Below are 22,924 nucleotides of genomic sequence, written 5' to 3'. Positions count from 1 at the left end.
TTTACGTGTTCCAGAAAACATCTGCTGCTGGGGGCCACCATAGAAGTAGGCAAAGTGAGCTGGCTACATTACAGAGGAATCTACAAGTTCCCGGGATCACTGTATCTAAATAAGTGGCAGTTTCTTGCAGCCATGGCCACTTTTGTGACATTCTCCTCACTTGTTTTCAGACGTGCAGTGTGAAAGCATCGCAGAAAGCAACCTGTGTGAGGTACCTTCTAGAAGAGCAGCAATAAAATAATTGTGTGAGGCTGATGATGACAGTGCAATAGCCAGCATCAAGGCTGCCACTGGTATTGACCCCAATATGCCCGAGACTAGTGGCAATGTCAGTGATGATGCCATGAGTTCCAGAACAGGCCGACGAAGCAGTGGTATAAGGGCCGGCACAAGCAGTAATGTGCAGCTGAGCTGACAAGAGTGAAGAGGAAAAGGCCACATAGCCTCAGAAGCTGCTTCGGCTTGTTGTTGAAGCAGCCCGACATGCCCCACTAGAGCACTCGGAAGATGCGAGTCGCAGTAGCAGTGCCATGAAATGTTGGAGAAGCAACTACTCGCATTGCGCAGAAGGTCGAGTGGCTAATTACGTTCAATAAAGAAGGTGGTCATCGTCTTAAAGACGAAAATCCATTTCGTCGCTGCAAATCTTATGGAGGCGAAGGAATTGTGAGAAGGGAATAGAGTTGACTTGGGATCTAGGATGGATCAAGGAGTAAAGAAGGTAGCTATGGCTGTCAGTGCGTTTATAGTGCACAGAGGTGTGTCACCAGTGACTTTTAAGTCTAGGAAGCTGACAGCGCATTTCGATATCAGTGAGGTAAACTTGAGGGAGGGGTAGGCGTTGCAGAGTGCAGACCACCACGTTTCCACCCTTATCGGCTGGCTAGGTTACGAGGTTAGTGCGGTTTCAAAGGGATTTTAGAGCGGTAACTTCTTGTGGGGTTGCGTTCAGGTATTTAGAGATTAGTTTGCTAGAGGAGTTGGCAATGATGCTACGACATGCTTTGATTGAACTGTCAGTTTCAGGGTGTTTGGCGGGAAGCGGGGTACGGATACCAGTCTGTGGGTTAATGGTGTCGAACATGGTGCGATTAAAGTTAGACGGATGCTGGGTGAAGTAGGCATCGGAAGAATTGTTCGCTGTCCACATGTAAAAACAAAAGAAGGGTAAGGTCGGCTTTGAAGTGCAGGGACGAAGGACAGGCCCTTCGATAAGATAACGTGTTCAGGGGCAGTGTGGGGTAAATCGTCTCGTATGGTGACATTATCATTGCGTTGGACGGCAGCCTCATCATTTAGGGGCAAGAGAGTGTCTAGTTTCCTTGATTTACAGGTGAGACCATAGGCATAGAGATACGAGTTGACTTCCAGAATTTTGTCAACAAGCTTGCATGAGTGTGAAAGGAAAGATGACTCAAGGGACTTGAGGAGTCTTAGCGACGCTGAGCATTTGGCGTAACTGGGCACAGTGGTCATTATCATATCTCAGATGTGCCTTCACTAGGTGGGGAGCAGCATTATCTAATATTTGTGACACTTTTGAAGGGCGGGAGGAATTCTCACTGGCAGGTTGGAAGGAGGGCCGGTGTGTTTGCACGCAAGACATGTCGGAGTGCCGCACGGCGTGGTACCAGGGAGCAAAGTCTGAGGCTTTGTGGACTGGTTGCTGCATACTGGGAGGGATCGTAAGTTGGGCTGTCGATAGGAAGTTAGGGTGGGTGCTTTAGAAATAACTGTAGAGTCAACGAGGTGGGAAGTGGTCTCCATTAGTTTGCCGAGCCTGGGCACGGAGGGATGGAACGTAAAGATGAGGGGGTTTCGGAGTGGTTGCTGCATACTGGAAGGGATCATAAGTTGGGCTTCGATAGGAAGTTAGGGTGGGTGCTTTAGAAATAACTGTAGAGTCTACGAGGTGGAAAGTGGTTTTCATGATCAGTTTGCCGAGCCTGGGTACGGAGGGATGGAACGTAAAGATGAGGGGGTTTCGGAGTGGTTGCTGCATACTGGAAGGGATCGTAAGTTGGGCTTCGATAGCAAGTTAGGGTGGATGCTTTAGAAATAACTGTAGAGTCTACGAGGTGGAAAGTGGTTTTCATGATCAGTTTGCCGAGCCTGGGTACGGAGGGATGGAATGTAAAGATGAGGGGGTTTTGGAGTGGTTGCTGCATACTGGAAGGGATCGTAAGTTGGGCTTCGATAGGAAGTTAGGGTGGGTGCTTTAGAAATAACTGTAGAGTCTACGAGGTGGAAAGTGGTTTTCATGATCGGTTTGCCGAGCCTGGGTACGGAGGGATGGAACGTAAAGATGAGGGGGTTTCGGAGTGGTTGCTGCATACTGGAAGGGATCATAAGTTGGGCTTCGATAGGAAGTTAGGGTGGATGCTTTAGAAATAACTGTAGAGTCTACGAGGTGGAAAGTGGTTTTCATGATCAGTTTGCCGAGCCTGGGTACGGAGGGATGGAATGTAAAGATGAGGGGGTTTCGGAGTGGTTGCTGCATACTGGAAGGGATCGTAAGTTGGGCTTCGATAGGAAGTTAGGGTGGGTGCTTTAGAAATAACTGTAGAGTCTACGAGGTGGAAAGTGGTTTTCATGATCGGTTTGCCGAGCCTGGGTACGGAGGGATGGAACGTAAAGATGAGGGGGTTTCAGAGTGGTTGCTGCATACTGGAAGGGATCGTAAGTTGGGCTTCGATAGGAAGTTAGGGTGGGTGCTTTAGAAATAACTGCAGAGTCTACGAGGTGGAAAGTGGTTTTCATGATCAGTTTGCCGAGCCTGGGTACGGAGGGATGGAACGTAAAGATGAGGGGGTTTCGGAGTGGTTGCTGCATACTGGAAGGGATCGTAAGTTGGGCTTCGATAGGAAGTTAGGGTGGGTGCTTTAGAAATAACTGTAGAGTCTACGAGGTGGAAAGTGGTTTTCATGATCAGTTTGCCGAGCCTGGGTACGGAGGGATGGAACGTAAAGATGAGGGGGTTTTGGAGTGGTTGCTGCATACTGGAAGGGATCGTAAGTTGGGCTTCGATAGGAAGTTAGGGTGGGTGCTTTAGAAATAACTGTAGAGTCTACGAGGTGGAAAGTGGTTTTCATGATCAGTTTGCCGAGCCTGGGTACGGAGGGATGGAACGTAAAGATGAGGGGGTTTCGGAGTGGTTGCTGCATACTGGAAGGGATCGTAAGTTGGGCTTCGATAGGAAGTTAGGGTGGGTGCTTTAGAAATAACTGTAGAGTCTACGAGCTGGAAAGTGGTTTTCATGATCAGTTTGCCGAGCCTGGGTACGGAGGGATGGAACGTAAAGATGAGGGGGTTTCGGAGTGGTTGCTGCATACTGGAAGGGATCGTAAGTTGGGCTTCGATAGGAAGTTAGGGTGGGTGCTTTAGAAATAACTGTAGAGTCTACGAGGTGGAAAGTGGTTTTCATGATCAGTTTGCCGAGCCTGGGTACGGAGGGATGGAACGTAAAGATGAGGGGGTTTCGGAGTGGTTGCTGCATACTGGAAGGGATCGTAAGTTGGGCTTCGATAGGAAGTTAGGGTGGGTGCTTTAGAAATAACTGTAGAGTCTACGAGGTGGAAAGTGGTTTTCATGATCAGTTTGCCGAGCCTGGGTACGGAGGGATGGAACGTAAAGATGAGGGGGTTTCGGAGTGGTTGCTGCATACTGGAAGGGATCGTAAGTTGGGCTTCCATAGGAAGTTAGGGTGGGTGCTTTAGAAATAACTGTAGAGTCTACGAGGTGGAAAGTGGTTTTCATGATCAGTTTGCCGAGCCTGGGTACGGAGGGATGGAACGTAAAGATGAGGGGGTTTCGGAGTGGTTGCTGCATACTGGAAGGGATCGTAAGTTGGGCTTTGATAGGAAGTTAGGGTGGGTGCTTTAGAAATAACTGTAGAGTCTACGAGGTGGAAAGTGGTTTTCATGATCAGTTTGCCGAGCCTGGGTACGGAGGAATGGAACGTAAAGATGAGGGGGTTTCGGAGTGGTTGCTGCATACTGGAAGGGATCGTAAGTTGGGCTTCGATAGGAAGTTAGGGTGGGTGCTTTAGAAATAACTGTAGAGTCTACGAGGTGGAAAGTGGTTTTCATGATCAGTTTGCCGAGCCTGGGTACGGAGGGATGGAACGTAAAGATGAGGGGGTTTCGGAGTGGTTGCTGCATACTGGAAGGGATCGTAAGTTGGGCTTCGATAGGAAGTTAGGGTGGGTGCTTTAGAAATAACTGTAGAGTCTACGAGGTGGAAAGTGGTTTTCATGATCAGTTTGCCGAGCCTGGGTACGGAGGGATGGAACGTAAAGATGAGGGGGTTTCGGAGTGGTTGCTGCATACTGGAAGGAATCGTAAGTTGGGCTTCGATAGGAAGTTAGGGTGGGTGCTTTAGAAATAACTGTAGAGTCTACGAGGTGGAAAGTGATTTTCATGATCAGTTTGCCGAGCCTGGGTACGGAGGGATGGAACGTAAAGATGAGGGGGTTTCGGAGTGGTTGCTGCATACTGGAAGGGATCGTAAGTTGGGCTTCGATAGGAAGTTAGGGTGGGTGCTTTAGAAATAACTGTAGAGTCTACGAGCTGGAAAGTGGTTTTCATGATCAGTTTGCCGAGCCTGGGTACGGAGGGATGGAACGTAAAGATGAGGGGGTTTCGGAGTGGTTGCTGCATACTGGAAGGGATCGTAAGTTGGGCTTCGATAGGAAGTTAGGGTGGGTGCTTTAGAAATAACTGTAGAGTCTACGAGGTGGAAAGTGGTTTTCATGATCAGTTTGCCGAGCCTGGGTACGGAGGGATGGAACGTAAAGATGAGGGGGTTTCGGAGTGGTTGCTGCATACTGGAAGGGATCGTAAGTTGGGCTTCGATAGGAAGTTAGGGTGGGTGCTTTAGAAATAACTGTAGAGTCTACGAGGTGGAAAGTGGTTTTCATGATCAGTTTGCCGAGCCTGGGTACGGAGGGATGGAACGTAAAGATGAGGGGGTTTCGGAGTGGTTGCTGCATACTGGAAGGGATCGTAAGTTGGGCTTCCATAGGAAGTTAGGGTGGGTGCTTTAGAAATAACTGTAGAGTCTACGAGGTGGAAAGTGGTTTTCATGATCAGTTTGCCGAGCCTGGGTACGGAGGGATGGAACGTAAAGATGAGGGGGTTTCGGAGTGGTTGCTGCATACTGGAAGGGATCGTAAGTTGGGCTTTGATAGGAAGTTAGGGTGGGTGCTTTAGAAATAACTGTAGAGTCTACGAGGTGGAAAGTGGTTTTCATGATCAGTTTGCCGAGCCTGGGTACGGAGGAATGGAACGTAAAGATGAGGGGGTTTCGGAGTGGTTGCTGCATACTGGAAGGGATCGTAAGTTGGGCTTCGATAGGAAGTTAGGGTGGGTGCTTTAGAAATAACTGTAGAGTCTACGAGGTGGAAAGTGGTTTTCATGATCAGTTTGCCGAGCCTGGGTACGGAGGGATGGAACGTAAAGATGAGGGGGTTTCGGAGTGGTTGCTGCATACTGGAAGGGATCGTAAGTTGGGCTTCGATAGGAAGTTAGGGTGGGTGCTTTAGAAATAACTGTAGAGTCTACGAGGTGGAAAGTGGTTTTCATGATCAGTTTGCCGAGCCTGGGTACGGAGGGATGGAACGTAAAGATGAGGGGGTTTCGGAGTGGTTGCTGCATACTGGAAGGAATCGTAAGTTGGGCTTCGATAGGAAGTTAGGGTGGGTGCTTTAGAAATAACTGTAGAGTCTACGAGGTGGAAAGTGATTTTCATGATCAGTTTGCCGAGCCTGGGTACGGAGGGATGGAACGTAAAGATGAGGGGGTTTCGGAGTGGTTGCTGCATACTGGAAGGGATCGTAAGTTTGGCTTCGATAGGAAGTTAGGGTGGGTGCTTTAGAAATAACTGTAGAGTCTACGAGGTGGAAAGTGGTTTTCATGATCAGTTTGCCGAGCCTGGGTACGGAGGGATGGAACGTAAAGATGAGGGGGTTTCGGAGTGGTTGCTGCATACTGGAAGGGATCGTAAGTTGGGCTTCGATAGGAAGTTAGGGTGGGTGCTTTAGAAATAACTGTAGAGTCTACGAGGTGGAAAGTGGTTTTCATGATCAGTTTGCCGAGCCTGGGTACGGAGGGATGGAACGTAAAGATGAGGGGGTTTCGGAGTGGTTGCTGCATACTGGAAGGGATCGTAAGTTGGGCTTCGATAGGAAGTTAGGGTGGGTGCTTTAGAAATAACTGTAGAGTCTACGAGGTGGAAAGTGGTTTTCATGATCAGTTTGCCGAGCCTGGGTACGGAGGGATGGAACGTAAAGATGAGGGGGTTTCGGAGTGGTTGCTGCATACTGGAAGGGATCGTAAGTTGGGCTTCGATAGGAAGTTAGGGTGGGTGCTTTAGAAATAACTGTAGAGTCTACGAGGTGGAAAGTGGTTTTCATGATCAGTTTGCCGAGCCTGGGTATGGAGGGATGGAACGTAAAGATGAGGCGGTTTCGGAGTGGTTGCTGCATACTGGAAGGGATCGTAAGTTGGGCTTCGATAGGAAGTTAGGGTGGGTGCTTTAGAAATAACTGTAGAGTCTACGAGGTGGAAAGTGGTTTTCATGATCAGTTTGCCGAGCCTGGGTACGGAGGGATGGAACGTAAAGATGAGGGGGTTTCGGAGTGGTTGCTGCATACTGGAAGGGATCGTAAGTTGGGCTTCGATAGGAAGTTAGGGTGGGTGCTTTAGAAATAACTGTAGAGTCTACGAGGTGGAAAGTGGTTTTCATGATCAGTTTGCCGAGCCTGGGTACGGAGGGATGGAACGTAAAGATGAGGGGGTTTCGGAGTGGTTGCTGCATACTGGAAGGGATCGTAAGTTGGGCTTCGATAAGAAGTTAGGGTGGGTGCTTTAGAAATAACTGTAGAGTCTACGAGGTGGAAAGTGGTTTTCATGATCAGTTTGCCGAGCCTGGGTACGGAGGGATGGAACGTAAAGATGAGGGGGTTTCGGAGTGGTTGCTGCATACTGGAAGGGATCGTAAGTTGGGCTTCGACAGGAAGTTAGGGTGGGTGCTTTAGAAATAACTGTAGAGTCTACGAGGTGGAAAGTGGTTTTCATGATCAGTTTGCCGAGCCTGGGTACGGAGGAATGGAACGTAAAGATGAGGGGGTTTCGGAGTGGTTGCTGCATACTGGAAGGGATCGTAAGTTGGGCTTTGATAGGAAGTTAGGGTGGGTGCTTTAGAAATAACTGTAGAGTCTACGAGGTGGAAAGTGGTTTTCATGATCAGTTTGCCGAGCCTGGGTACGGAGGGATGGAACGTAAAGATGAGGGGGTTTCGGAGTGCTTGCTGCATACTGGAAGGGATCATAAGTTGTGCTTCAATAGGACGTTAGGGCGGGTGCTTTAGAGATAACTGTAGAGTCTACCAGGTGGAAAGTGGTCTCCATGATTAATCTGCTGAGCCTGGGTGTGGAGGGATGGAATGTGATGATGAGGGTGTTGCATGGTGGTTTAGATCTTGGTTGGGGAAATAGAGCGTCGTGTTGCGAAATGTTAGAGACGCGACTGCTCGCATTGCGCAGAACGCTGAGTGGGTAGCTACTTTCAATAAAGAAGGCGGTCATCGTCTTAAAGGGGCACTCAGGTGGATTCTGAGATCGTCTATTTTTTGTCATAACTCAATCTAGGACTCTAAGCATCCTAAAAAACCCGAAATTACATACAAGGGCAGTCAATCTAGCTATTTAAAATTCTATTAAAAATTGTGGCATGCCCTCCTTTCTACGCCGTGTCGCAGAACGCCAGAGGGTGCCATCGGACGGGAAGGCAACAGGGAAGGGCACATGACAGCCAATTACGATAATGGCTTCCCGGCACACTAAATTTTCAAACATTTGCACCTTTGAAAAATCAGTCCGCCGAGAAGCCGTCACTCGTGACTGGCTGTCGCGTGCCCTCCCATGCTGCCTTCCCGTCCGGTGGCACCCCCTGGTGTTCTGCGCTACGGCACAGAAAGGGTGGCGTGCCACAATCTTTAATTGGATTTTTACTATGAAAATCGGCTGCCCTTGGACGCTATCTTGGGTTTTTTAGGATGCTTAAAGCCCATAGATTGAGTTATGCCAATAAATAGACGATCTTAGAATCCACTTGAGTGCCCCTTTAAGCTGTTGACGGAAATCAATGTCGTTGCTGCAAATCCTGCAAAGGCAAAGGATCTGCAGCCTCAAACGCCTTTTTGAGCTCCAGCACTGGTTTGCCCAGAGGACGACGCTGCACCCTTTTGTCCAGGACACCACACACCAGACGGTCCCATAGCATGGCTGACAAGGTCTCACCAGAGTTGCAGTGTTCGAAGAAGCGGCGCGGGGCGGGGACGAAATTCGAGATGCTTTCTCCAGGCTGTTGGCTGCACTTATGAAACGCAAAGCACTGAACAATCACTGACAGGCACGGTGTGTAGTGGGCGGTGAGCTCCAACACAGTGTCCGCATAGGGAGTCCACTGGCACACACAACGAGCATACGACGGAGTACATTGTCGATCCACAAACGCTACATAGGACTGCGCATATTGGGGACTCCTCGAGGATGTTGAGCACAATGAAGAAAAAGTTTAGTCGCTCCTGGTACAGGGGCCACGTTTCAATCTTTTTGGGTCGAACTCTTCGAGATGTCTCAGCCGCCCCATGATAACAACGTTAGGCTCGTCCTTTTTCGCCATATGCTCTCGTCGTTGCCAAGTTGCCACGAAGCTGTCGTTGCTCAAAAAAGTGTGGTTGCGTGCCTCGGAGTTTGAATTTCTTAATTCTCGTTGTTGCCCAAAGCTTTATTCAGGCGGCCGACTTGGCCGTGCAGAAAAGAGGAGTTAGACAAGAGACACGTGGTTTACGACGAGTCCCCAGAATGACAAACGGTTCGGTAAAACCAGCTTGACTCGCCTTGGCTTGACTTCTGCTGACTCGCCGATGTTGCCAGATGCACACACACAACACTCACGATGCAAGATTCCGTTTCATTTTAAGTGCAAGATCCAGGCTTTCAATGTCGCTACCAAGCATGCACGATCATGTAGTGGTAGCATCGTTCAGGGCAACATGCTCATGCTCATAGCTTCAGCTTCACTCGCGCATGAAGTAAATGAAACCATAGCCCCTGTATCCACTCCAATTCTCCAAGTCAGTAGTAGGCTGAAATTTATCCATCACTACAAGAAGTTGGGAGTGATGCTGAGAAGTCTGGGAGGGTCGTCGCATGTACGGAATTGACTGAACGACGTGCCGTTCCCTGCAAGATGATGTCCTGGGTTGGGCAAGGTTCGAGCATGTTGGATGTTATCAGGAACACGTGGTTACACAGGATCCGTGGGGACACGGCGGTCCCATTGACTGTGGCCATATGTGCCTGGGGCATCACTGCTTCCCGAGTGCTAGCCAGTGCCAACCTCTGGAAGATGGTCACGAAACTGCCTCGGCATCCCAACATTGAGATACTGGAACTGGTAGCAGTGGTCTAGGAGAGCCAGAGGAATCACTGTAGTTGGATAGAAACATTGCAACAGATGCATCAGTCCTCTAGGCATAAAATATCTTACACCTTATTCTCAAAATTGAAGATTCAATAGGGAAGCAGAGCAGTCAAAATTTCACCACACAGCTAGCTTGGAACATTTCTTGGAAACTTCACAGAATGGCAAACATTCTATAGCTTCTAAACATAGTATTTACAGTGCTAGAAGCTGGCACTCTTGTCTCGTATTTAGAAACAGTTATTCAGTCATTTTCACCTCATCAAGGATGCACAATTGGGAAGATGATCAATCCAGTTGTTTTATTCACATTAAAACGAGTTAACGAATTACTTTAGAATGCTGACAGGAGCTATATCAGTTAGTTTTGAGTGACATTCAGTAAAAGGAAGACAAGTGAGTTTTTTTTTTTTCTTTTTAATTTTGTGAGTTTGAAACAAGATTGCCTGCATTTTCTAAGGGCTAAAAAAACATGTAGGGATATTATTTCTACTAGTTCAAACATTTTTTTTTCTTGTTTTTTTGCAAAAAAAGAAGGGTACTTACTATTTTTATTGTGCTTTGGTAGCCGCTGGTGCTGAAACTTGATGTCCCAGGTGGCATTCCTACAGCGATTCCCTATGACCTGAGGGAGTCCTGGGGCAGTTCGGTTATCCCGTGTGTGTTTAACCGTTCAGCGGTCGGGGCGGCGCTCACGATCTCCGGCCAGTCGCGTCGGAGGGATGCGATCACTAGGCAGTGGTTTGCCTCACGACGAGCAAGTTGGCGATGGTTCTGTCCTCCGCAGGAGAGTATGGCTTTGCAGCGCCGACTCACTTTGTCACTGGGGTGGTTAGGTGCACGCAAGTCACCTGGCGAACCAAGCACTCTATGTAACACCGATACAGATTCACAAGGTGTCTGATCACGTCGCCGGCATCAGCCAAACGCCTGCTTGAAGACGCAGTACGTTAATAGGTACGGTAGCTTGTCTTCCAACCGAAGCTCGCGGAATGCGTCTACGACGAAGATGATGGACGGCCTTCTCAACAGCCGGAGACGCTCGAACCAAGATCAATCCATACCGCCGTGATAGTGACGGCGGAAGCGCAATACGGCATCCAGGATCTCTCGCAGACGTAGAAGTGAACACGGCAGCCGAAGATCGAGCGTGAGGGACAACCAGAGCAAGCAAGCACTACCGAAATTAACGAAATAACTGTACGAGCAAGCTGTCAGCTGTAGTCGCGGAGCGCGGGAGGCTCGGCTTACGGATCGGCTTATGACGACGTTAGGTTGGCTAATGGCTTTCGCCCCACGCTTCGCTTTATTTTTTTGTCAGAAACTAGTGAGCGCAACTTTCTATCCCAGTTTTTTGTTATATTTTCTTGTCCCAGCAGACAACACAGACAAAAAGAAGTGTTTTGCCGTGTTAAAATTGTTTATTGACGAAAACGTGTTCTATGTGCACGAGACGAATTTGCGATCGCAATCGTTATAGACATCACCTAAATGTCATTTTAGTTGTCGTCTGGCAGGTCCCATCATGAATGTCATTTCAAAACCTGAATGTCATTTGGCGTAAATGCCATTTTAGCTGCCGTCTGACAGGGGTATAAGACATCTTAAGGACACCCTAAGGACATTCACAGAACGAAGTGTGCTACTCGGGATCCGAGTGCACCGCGGTGAAGTATGCACCCTGTGATGGCTGAGGATGTGCTCACCTCGAGAGTTCCATGCAGTCTCTTGGAAGGCGAGGACACCGCAAGCTGCCTGGCATTCAAAAAGTGCACCAGCGCTACGAGAGCGCTGGTGAAGTCGGAAACAAGGCCTTCCGCTGGACTAATATCTCGTCGACGTGCCTTTGATAGTTGAAACGAACATATATCACCGCCAATAGACCTTTCGCTAAATTACCCAAGTACCAGAGAGGATGCTGGGAGCGTAGGTACACACGCAGCAAGCGCTCGCCTTCACTATACAAAAGATTGTAAGGAAATAGCCAAAAATAAAACATTTGTGAAACACGCGTGCGAAGTGCCCTTTGTTTTATATTTTTGCTTTGGAACAGCTGCAGATGCCAGCACGTACAGGCGCGTACTTACGTTCCCGGCATTCTCTTTGATGCTTGGGTGATTCGGCAAAAGGCCTATAGCTTTTGCTAAATTACCCAAACACATAAGAAGCATGCCGCTAGTGTAGTTACACGCGTTGCGCGTGCTGACGTCTGCAGTAGTAATTGTTCTAAAGCAAAACGTTAAGACACATTTCATTTCGGCCGCGCGTTTGTCAAAGCCGTATTTTGGTTATTTACTCCGAATCTTTTATACGTGGAAGGCGAGCGCAGCTGGCGTGTAGAATTACCGTACCAGCGTTCTCTTTGATAGTTGGGTAATTTAGCAATAGGTCTACATTTCAGTAAATACGCAAATTAATGATGACGGGAAGTAAATATCTTTCTGCTTTTAGGGAAGTCTACTCTCCCATTTTAAATGAGATGGGATTTCTTTTTTTTTTTTTTTTTGAGCCGTCAGTTTATAGCAGTTAGGCAGTTGTGTCTGTCCCTGCTACAGATTAACCAGTTTAAGTTCTTGTGTTATAATAATTTATTACGTACGAAATATTCAAAAAGCAAACTGAAAAGAAAAAAAAACAGTCTGGTTGGGACGCGGGTGTCAAAATAATTGAATTTACGCGAAAAAAAAGAACATTGTTAGAGCAATATTGACGGCGTGAAATGCCGTGTCTCCTCCTTTCCACTTGTTTTCTCTCTTGGCATTTCGGGCGCGTGGAGGAGAGGTGGATCGGCTTCGCCTTCCCGTTAAGTTGGAAAGAGCGAATGACCACCTCGTTGAGGTCGAAAGAAGGAATGACCATTACGTGACGTCATGGGCTTTGCGCGTCGAATTTTAAATGAATCTCTCGCCGTCAATATAGCTCTAAAAAAAAACTATTTTTCGCGCAAAATTTATTTTTCAACACGCGTGTCCCAACCAGGCTGTTCTCTTTTTTTTTTTTAACTGTTTTTCTTTTCAAGGGTTTTTTACATGGAAGCCGAAACGTTTTTTTTTTTTGTTTTTTTAGCTAATGCTTTATTCCGGGGTAGTTTTTCCTTGAGAATTTAAAGATCACCATCATTTGTCCTCAAAACGACACTAAACGTAAAAAAAAGAAGAAAAAAAATGCTGTGCGTATGTTTATAGAACCTGAACCTAGTCTGTCTCAACGGGCGACTTATCTCTCAGCTGTAGGAGAGCAACTTAGCCAGTGCAGTACAACCGCTAGCCTGGGGTATTTAACGTGCACCACGCACTAGTGGTACACGACCGCACGCCGTTACGATACTCATCAAGATAGAAACGGGAAGGGGTGGGGATTGAGTACAGGATCCCTGGATTCTGCAGCGCGAGCTTGCGCTCACGTTTTTCATCGTCAGAGAGCCAACTGACCCAGGGGCACCCGCCAAGTCTTCGATCGACAGGGTGCTCAAGCTGCCCGGTTACAAGCTCGACCCCAAGTTGGGAGACATCAAGGCGCGCTATCACGAAGACAGCCACCCGGCCAACGTCGGCGCCGACCCCCTTAGCTCCACCACGGGGGTGCTGAACCAATAGCACCTAAAAGAAAACGCCTGCGTGTTTCCTCCTCTAAACGTTATCACTAAAAATTGGGTTGTGTGTGTGTTTATACAGCCTAGAACTTGGTCTGCCTCACAGGGGCGACGAGTCTCCCAGCTGTAGATGAGAAATTTAGCCAGTGCGGTACAGCCGCTAGCCTGGGGTCTTTAACGTGCATCACGCAGTAGTGATACACGACCGCACGCCGGTACGATGCTCATCCAGATCGAAACGGGCAGGGGTGGGGCTCGAACCCAGGATCCCTGGGTTCTGCAGCGCGAGCTTTCGCTCCACGCGCGTCGAGCTGGGTGTGCGCTTCAGCCCACTCGGCCACCGATCCCCCAAAACGTTATCACTAGTAGATTCCCTCAGCGTTTCCTAGATAGCCCGGATAAGCACCATCGTCTGCAACATTGCCTGCTTCAGTGGTCATGACTCATTGATTCAAACGTTTATCATGTGAACCATACCGGGCCTATTGGGAGTCATCTAGCATGAAGGAGGAAAAAAGGGTGTTTAGCGCTGACATGGGTTAAGGTGCGCTTTGATAAGGTGTACACGTCTGGCCATTTTGTCCCACACTTTGTTTTATTGTTTGTTTACAAGCGCGAGGAAGAGCGTGCCCCTGTATGCGTTTGTGGCGGGGACTGTGTTATGGCGACATATTTGTTTTCTTTGATTTCTTTGCATTTTACCCGTGAGCGCGTGCTGTCGGCATCGGGTACTACAAAGGGTGGCATCACCCTGAACAGAAGCACATTGAGGCACCCTAGTTAAGGCTGAACTTCATGGAACGAATTTTGTGACGAGTAAAGCGTGTTTCACATGCAGCGATTTTGGCCCTAGAGCGGCGCGATTTCTGCCGTCGCGGCGCTCGTGCCGCTCAACCGCTGGTGCTGGCCAGAGCGCCGCGACGGCAGAAGTCGCGCCGCTTCAGGGCCAAAACCGCTGCATGTGAAACACGCTTAACTGGCGAACGCCGCCCGACGGCACGCTCGCTTTGCGCGCGACGTAGCAGCCACTGTGTTGATTCCGCGCAGAACAAAAGCCGCCGAGCGAAATTCGTCGGTTAAGGGGTATTCACACGAGGGAGAAATCCCGGGGATTTCTCCCCGACACGCGAGCATCACGAGACGAAAACGCGAGGCTTTTGCACATCGCAAAGCCTGACGTTTTCGTCGTGGGATGCGCGTGCCGGGGAGAAATCCCGGGGATTTCTCCCCGGCACGCGCGCATCACGAGATGAAAACGCGAGGCTTTTGCACATCGCAAAGCCTGACGTTTTCGTCGTGGGATGCGCGTGCCGGGGAGAAATCCCCGGGATTTCTCCCTCGTGTGAATACCCCTTTAGTCGCAGCATATTTGTTCCATGGAGTTCAGCCTTTAGATGTACGTACCTTTCAGTCCCGGAGGACCGGATGTAGTATATGATTGATAAAAATTGGCGACCTGCGCGATCGAAAACGTCACTGTGGTCGGCCTACCACGATTGGCCGAATGCTGACTATGATGTCAGCAAAGGATGTCTCATCGACGGAAATAAGAGGAATGAAAGAACTTCAATGTTGACGGCGTTGGCAAAGTTGGTTTCAGGGCGCTACGATTTCAAGCTTTCAACATGCTCATTGCAAACATCATCGAACTTGTTGTTCGCAAGGTCATGACGTCACGAGAGGGAACCAAGCGAGGGCGCCACTGTAACATCTCGCCGCTAATACTAGTGGTCACGCTTTGGACGAGATCACATTAATAGGCTGCAAAGACCGGCAATCTTGATAGTGCCGCATGCACGTTGTCAATGAATTGTAGTAGTTCGCTATCAGCTCGCGCTCGCCAGTTGCGCACGCAAATGGCCGCCAGTGAATGCGCCGTAGTTGTGACGTGGCCCTTACTCTCGTCAAGCTTCGGGGTGTTTGGCGCTTGGGGCGGGGCGGGGATATACTAACTAAGCATCATGCGCAGGCCTTATCTTCTAGGTGGCATTGGCTGGACTCCCTGCGTCGTCGAAAATTCGGCCGGATCGTCTACATACTGGGCAAGCAGGAAGACCTCGCCAAGCGCTCGAGTCTCGCCTGTTAGAAGTCATCAACCGTGGCGGCCCCGCGAAAACGACCGTCGTGAATAACGCTACTTTTTTTTTTTAATTTGGGAAAATGCAAGAGAGGTTAGCCAGAAAATGCATTCCGGCTGGCTACTTAGCATGGGAAGGGGAAAAGGAAGAAAGATAGCACAAGAAAGGCATACGTTATGGGTTGCTATACAAAAGTCAAAGTTCCGGTGTAGAACAATCAAGGTACAGCACGAGACCTGTACAGTAACAGGAGAGGACACTCATACATCACCGCACAGGAAGGTTCTAATCACATTGTATGTTCAACACATTCAGTATTAGCATAAATAGTAGAAATAATGAACAGATTCCATATACAGTCTGTACATTGAAAAGGTGAACGAATGTGTGTTCAAATTTTGTTGAGGTCTGCTCACGTTTCGTGGTTGTATTTCTGGTGCTGTTCTTCACCCTCTTCATCATCCCGTCATCATCATCATAATTCACACGATGCATTTGTATTATACCATTTCATCATTATGAGTAGCGGCGCCGTAGATCTGAAAGGTATGAGCAATTTGCTTTTCTACGGCGCCGCGGCTCTCCTGAGCTAAAATAAATACTGTATGTCATACCACATCATATCGTAAATTATTATCACGTGCTTCGAGCTGGTGTGCGCTAGCCCGTTCGGCCACCAATCGCCCCACTAAAGGAGCAAAACAAAATCGAGAAACCTGCAGCCGTTTATCGCCGTCGAACGTCATTGGTTGGTCGAGCCGTGGCGTCATAAAAGAACCAGTTGAGATTCTAATTGCATCTTTCTCGGAACGATCAACTGGTAATCCTTACCTGGTTTGATCTCCGCTTCGCGTAAGCTCCTCGGATTCGCTGAGGTGCCGGCCTCTTGTGTAGAAAAATGCTCGGAAGAAACCTGCTGAACTAGCAACTATTTACTGAAGATAAACTTATTTTTCTTCCACACAAATTAGTTCGAAATATAAAAACTAATGGGTGTGCAAGAACAAGAACTTTATCTTCATTAAATGGTTGCTAGTCCAGCATTGTGTTCGTTTTTTTTATTCTTTATCTCTCTTTGTGTATCTTCCTACGTTCAGCTGGCATCCTTCAAAAGCATGAATCGCCCACTAGGTCAGCTACAACTTCAAGCAGTTGCAGCAAGTAACGACGACGTACGACGTTGGCTCTGCGAGCCGAGCAGCACACGCGAGGGTCCCTTTGTATCATGTGTTTCCTTCTTCTTTTACGGCTCTCTCGCGCTACCGCGGAGGGGTGTGGTTTTAAGGCAACTTCAAAGGGTTCTTTTTAGGTGATACCGGCATGAAGTAGCCTATTTTTGAAGTATTCGTGATGCTGGAAGTTGGCAAAAAAATAATTAATGGGTTTTAATATTTTCCCTTTCATTTTACGTGTGAGCGTAGTAGAGACTACAAGATCGAGCTTTGGGCTTTCAGCGTCCCTGCCAAGCGCGCGCGCTCGTGCAGCGCAAGCACTGTTCAGGGCCACATGCTCGCGCTTAGCATCGGCTCCGTCTGGACTTAAGCTAAAACGAAGTATAGGAAGAATACAGGACACTCCCCGAGAAGACATAAACAAAAGACGACAACGAAGTACCGCGGAATCGCGCTTGACAGCGGCAGCGCACCTCATTCCGAGACGTCGCTTGGTCACATGCGCTGGCGGGGAGAGTCGTCCCTAAATGAACTAGGGAAAAACCAGGATTCTCTCCGGTATTCCCCTAGTAAAGTATTTGGTGCCAATTTACGCCTAAGTCAGTGGGCATAAACTGTTCAGCGCTAAAAGCGGCAGCTTCGAAGTCTGGGACAAAAATGGCTAGCGCAAGTGAAGATCGCACCAAGATTTTTTTAGTCTAGCTGGCAATGAACAGCCGCTAACTATATTTATGTAAACACCGTCATTTCATTGATGCACAGTCTTCGTGGTATCATCTCAAGATTGTTGTGTTGCAAGCAGTCTTTTACAGCTTGCGCGTCTTCGTGTCTTTCGAATGCATGTGAACACCTCTTTAAGAATGTTTCTCGGATGATGGACAATTGTACAGAAACGCATTTCCGTCCATCGAGAAGTTGGTAGAGAAATCACCCGAAATACCCTATGTATTGTCGCCGCATTTCTATTCCATCAAAGAAAAATAACGACATATTCCCTATTGGACGCCAGGCCTCGATCACACGCTCTTCCACCGTACTTTCACTGCGCACGCACGGTCGAAGCTCGCGAGGCACTAATGTCTTGCCGAAACAAAGCGCGCCCTAGAGGCGGACCACCTGAAAAACCTCACCGCTGTTCCAATCCTGTCAGTGATTACAGAAACGTTTAAATTAACAACGTCCCAAAAATATGGCCCTTCCATATATTGTATCATCTCGTCATTAGCACGAGCCGCATGGACGACGACATTCTTCGGAACATCGTACTTCTTCAGGAAGCGTCCCCTAGCGTTCCCAGACATTCCAACTGTACGAACACTCTACAGTGTACTAGGTTTTAGTTCACCGTAGCCCATAATTTAAGCCGTAGTCCCACCAAAGTAGCAAACAAACAATTCGGACACCGACACACCTCAAGCCCGCGCAGCCTGCACGCGAAGGTGTATACCTTCGGCAGGCTTGCAATCACTCGAGCTTACTTCCCGAGCACTGAGGAACTGCAAACCTGCCAAAGCTACCCTCGCGTGCATGCTGCATACGCTTGACGCTTGTCGGTGTTGGTTGTTTCTGTGTATCGCTGTAGTGTGACTCGGGCACAAAGGACGAATCTTTCAACCGATGGCACGACTCGCGTCACGCGCCGGTCGAAGTCGCGTTCCAGGCATTACGGGGAGGGAGGCTGGGCCGCCAACTCGTTGATCTGCGCGTAGATTCTGCGGATTATGTTGATCTCCTCTACGACCGAGTTGGCGATCAGGTCCAGGAAGGCGATCACAATGACGACCGCGAGGCAGGTTCCGCCTACGATCATCACATGCTCCCTGACGAAACGGTGCGCCGCGTCGGGGCAGTTGCCGATGTAGATGCGGAACCATGCGTCGTAGCCGGACATGTTCAGTACCTTGCGCCCGCAGAAGATGCTCAACAGTTCCCCGGACGAATTCTGCTTGCAGCATGAGTGCGGCACCGAGCAGCGCTCCTGGCTCGGGTTCTGGGTGCTGCAATTGAAGTAGCTGCACCGCGGTGGTAGACATGCAGTCAAATGATTACTATAGTCAGGTTGTAATACAATATCTTGAGTAGCGGCTCTCTTCACACAAAATAGGGTTGCTATGCCAGTAGCGGGCGCAATATACCTTTTAAATCACCCAAGCACCAAGGAGCGTGCGCCTCTGTAGTTACACGCGCTATGCTTGCTAGTGTATGCAACAGTAATTTCCTAAAGCCAAAATCAAAACAAAATGGCACTTTGCACGTGCGTTCGTCAACACCTTATTTTGATCATTTCAAGTTTTTTTTTTTTTTTTTACAAAGAAGGCGAGCGCATGCGGCGGGTGTGCTTAAGTTCCAAGAATTATCATTAATGCTAGGGTATTTTAGCAAACGGTTCATTGGCAATGACTATGACTTGATACTTAGACTTTTAGAGCTTCATTAGACTCCATATTTGCGTGCACTGTTCACTGGGCATGCTGAGAACGAGCTCACCATTATAAGATCCCAAGACCGGCAACCTTGGTGTGGAATGCACATTGCATAAGCACTGTGGAAGCTTGCCGTCAGCACGCGCTGAGCAGCTATATGCACTCAGGTATGGCCGCCAGTGAATACCGTATAACCCTATAGTTCAGTCAGTTACGTTGTTTACGTTCAAAGCGACCCACAAGACAGCAACGACAGAGTCACCGGATCAACTGTTCCCCTTACGGAACGTGGTATGCAATGTGAGAGATAACCCTTGTGAAGCACTCGTGAGTTACCGCCGTCGCGGTTTACTTGTCGTTTTGGTACCTACGCAAATGTATGAACCAGACCATATTTGCGGCAGGAAGTTTGGGTATCATCGCCTGGTGGAATTTTTTTGCAACCCAGAGTACTTGAACTTCCTCTGATGGTGCAAGCACGTGCAATGCCAAGGTTCTAAGCACTATGAAAATTAAAACATAACCGCGTGGGGAGCACGTGCACTACCTATAGTGAGGCAGAGCCGTATATTGAGAGAGGTTGGCCAATGAGTGGAGCAAATGCCGCCGCCAGCGCCGAATACTCCCCGCATGGTTAGAGAGCAGTGTGTCGAACCGAAAAAAATATGGGTTCGGTTACGGTTCAGGTTCAAGTAAATTTATTTGGTTCCGGTTCAGTTCCGGTTCGATTGATTCGATCCGTGAACCGGTTCGCGAACCGGTTCGGGGCGCTAAACCGGTTTGCGAACCGGTTCGGACATTATAAATGACAAATTGCGGCATCAAAATAAATTACAAATAAAACATCTGAAATCAGCACATACGAAACGGGATACATTGCAGTGTAAGGCTCAGAGATTTCTACCAGGAATGGTTTCTTTATGTGCACTCAAAGGTTACCTCACCGACGTTTACGCATTCGGACTTCATCTAATTGGGTCCGACGCAGTAGCTGTAAAATCTGCAACCTCCTTACAAACCCACTTGCAAGTAGAACTCGCTAACTATCCCGCCACCTCGGCGTGTAAGCAATTGAATAAACAGTGGGGAGAAAATACAACTTTCTTTATTTGAACTAGCCTTCGGTAACTCAAATTAGACCCTTAAAGAAGTTTTCATTAAGCAAGATACGGAATATGAAAAAAACTTCACCGAACGCAACGCCAGAAGGACGTAATAGGATAAATATTAAAATAGAAGAGTTGGCTGTCTCACAAATATGTTAGCTTCTAAGTGCCTATACGAAACCGGATGCATTATTATCAAACTCCACAGCCTTTTCTTTTCTCATTCCTATGGAAGCAAGCTTCAAGAACTCGCGCGTTCTAGAAACGTGTTATGAAATGAGCACACAGCAGCATTTAGGATTTACGAGATTGTAGGAAAATGAAATCCCGTGACGTGATTTTTTTTTTTTTTTGCACAGTTTTTTAATTCTCTTTCTTCCGTGCAAGCCGCGACCAGCGCAATACTGGTTCCTATGTCAAGATTGATGAATGCAGCGTTTGTCAAGGTTCATGGATGCGGCGTTTATATTCCTAAGACTGAGTGGAGAGCAGTCCGGCAAGACCACCGCGGAGGCGGCATGCAGCTTTGTTGCCTTCCCCAGCAGCGTCGAAGGCCGCACTTTCAAAGGCGCTGCTCAGACACATGTATTTGCGTGCACGAGACACGAGCCCGAGTAGGGTGAAAGGGGGGGGGGGGGGGGGGGGGGTGTTTATGACCATTTCCCTTCCTGACAAAAAAAAAGGAGCGAAAAACCCCAGATCGTGGGGCCCCTCCCGTGTTTTCTTCGTTTGCTCGAAGCCGCTTTCCAAAGAAAGAGGACAAGACCCCTAAGGGGCCGGTCACCCTCCCAAAGGGCCGGCTTTGTACAGGGATAGGAGTGTGCTAGGCGAAGTGCGCGTTTGGCCTCGCTGAAATCGCCATTATCTGTGTATATCCCTCTTCTCCAATGCTGCGGCAAAGCAACATCGCTTTCGTAAATATTTTTAGGCTTTTTTATTTTCTTTTTTACGAGCTACATGGGGCTCCCCAGAGAGTCGGGGGCCCTGGGCTGCAGCCCCCTTAGCCCGTACCTTAATCCGGCCCTGAACTCAGTACCCTTCCGCTTTCGAAAACTTACGAAGAAGGCTTCCGCCACTCACTAGGAGTGAAGTGGTATACTCAAGGAGTCAACAACATCGCTTGTTGAGAATAGGATGTAACGCTTTTTACGATGGGATGCAAAAAAATCCGGAAAAACAAAAAAAACGTACATGTTTTTGTTCCAGTCTTGATAACTCATGGAGGTCATGCCGCAGCACTGCAGATAGCGCTGCACAGCATCCACGAACTGCTGGGAGTCCGCGGTGTCCCGATAGTGGATCACCAGAGACTCCGACAGCGTGTCTTGTATCAGCTTCTTGACGTGAGCTGTTAGGAATAGAATGTAACTTATAAAGTAAAGATTAAAATTAAGCGGCCAAAGGGCCGTATCGTGCCAAAGCAAACTTTCGCGTGCCTGTAAATTCGAATATTATCGCTTGTTGTTGTTACACTTTATTATAACGGGGATGGCTCGACGGCCTGGAAAGGAAGGGTTAGAAAGAAAATATATTCTTCCGTCGATATTAGTGCATATTTTCACTTTCTAGCTCCAAGCAAGCAAGCAAGCACTGGCATTTACTGCTCTAAAGACATGAGTACAGAAGGTTTTTGGTTCAAATCCGCCAAGGAAATTCCTTAATTCTTAAAGAGAGCGCTCACGGCGGGGGCTATACTCCAGCTTTCTCGGTGATCGTTTATTGACAGGGTCACCCCAAAAATCACTTCATCACAATTACCGATGGGTATACAGTGAATCCAGGAAAGCACATTGTCGTCCGTGTACGTGCTTACTATTCGCGTGTTTACGGGGGGAAATGTTCCCACGGAGGCCGCTCGAGAATATAATTTAAAGTCCATTGGTCTTAAAGCTCGCCCTAGCTGATACTTTCACTTTTTTCCCGAATACGGCGAAAGCTACGGTTAAGAGCTATCAGCTAAACTGAGAGGAACTGAGGGAGAGGAGGAGATGAAAGCGCGCGGGGACGTCAGGACGCCGAGAGCGTTGATTAGAAGTATTAAGGGGCTTATGGAAAGGCTAGGTGACTTTGTCATACCAACTCACCGTGTCTCTTCCCCACTAACGCGAACAAGAGCTTCGCGTGCTGCTTAAGCAGGGTCTAGCGATAGAGCTAACCTTTCCATCTATCCATCAATCCTACCAACCAAAGCTCGACGCTCTGGCGTAAAAGCGATCTGTTATCTCCTATCCTTCAGTATCCATATGGAAGTATCTTTTGAAGGTTTGAGGAGAATTGCCAAATCCTTAGAAGCGGATCAATGCGCGGTTGTCAAAGAGATTCTCGCGACTAAGCAAACTATGTTCAAGCCTACCGGGCATGAAGAAGACGATGATACCGCAGATCAGGCCGATCACAATGAGCATGGTAAGCACGACCGAGTAGATTCTGAGGAGCAAGGTGTTCTCGCGCAGGGCCCCGACGCAACCGCAACAGGACACGAAGAAGAAGACCAGTCCCGTGGCCGTTACCACCAGCTCAATACGCGTCACCACCCAGCTGTAAATGTTAAACTTCCGGAGCGTCTCCTGGTCGTCGTCGGCGGAGCCGTCCCAAGTCTCCAGAAGCGTGTAGAGACCGGAGAGCGCCATGAACGCGCCGACCACGCAGAGAACCATGTTCAAGAGCAGCAGGGGGTAGCGGACCGCCGGATTCACGTCTAGCAGAACTGTGTGATCCGGCGTCGGGGGATTCTGTGGTTCCACGAAGACTTCGTCATCGGGACTGTCGATTCCGGCGACGTCGCCGACGCCGGACATGGAAGGAGTGCGTGGTTTGCTAGAGGCCCCCTCACTGAGTCCTCCGGTCGCACTTCTTCGGAATCTGTGTCTTGCTTCTTCCACTTGCACTGACCAGCGTCTTCTGGAAGGTGATGATCTAGGTTCAGCGATAATCTATGTAGAATTTGGTGGCATCGGAAGATTTGTCCCGTTTGGAACGCATCAAAACGCGGACAGCGTGAGCACGCGAAATGGAGACTTTTGCTCTCGCTCATTTTCCTCTTCTTCTTTTGTCACTGTTATTGT

General features: G+C 48.6%; 1 protein-coding gene across 1 annotated transcript; it reads right to left on the bottom strand.

The window, feature by feature from the left end:
- Positions 1-17,993: 17,993 nt before the first annotated feature.
- On the bottom strand, positions 17,994-22,657 carry LOC8030775 (tetraspanin-33-like). The gene is made up of 3 exons (XM_002402728.3): positions 22,213-22,657; positions 21,051-21,207; positions 17,994-18,342 (listed from the first exon to the last, which is right to left on the bottom strand). The coding sequence occupies exons 1-3, from the start codon at positions 22,655-22,657 to the stop codon at positions 17,994-17,996; spliced, it is 951 nt and encodes a 316-aa protein (XP_002402772.3).
- Between the last annotated feature and the right edge of the window lie 267 nt (positions 22,658-22,924).

The sequence above is a fragment of the Ixodes scapularis genome, unplaced genomic scaffold, assembly GCF_016920785.2.
Source record: "Ixodes scapularis isolate PalLabHiFi unplaced genomic scaffold, ASM1692078v2 PGA_scaffold2__306_contigs__length_199485367, whole genome shotgun sequence".
Lineage (NCBI taxonomy): Eukaryota > Metazoa > Arthropoda > Arachnida > Ixodida > Ixodidae > Ixodes > Ixodes scapularis.
This window is presented reverse-complemented; position numbering and strand designations above follow the sequence as displayed.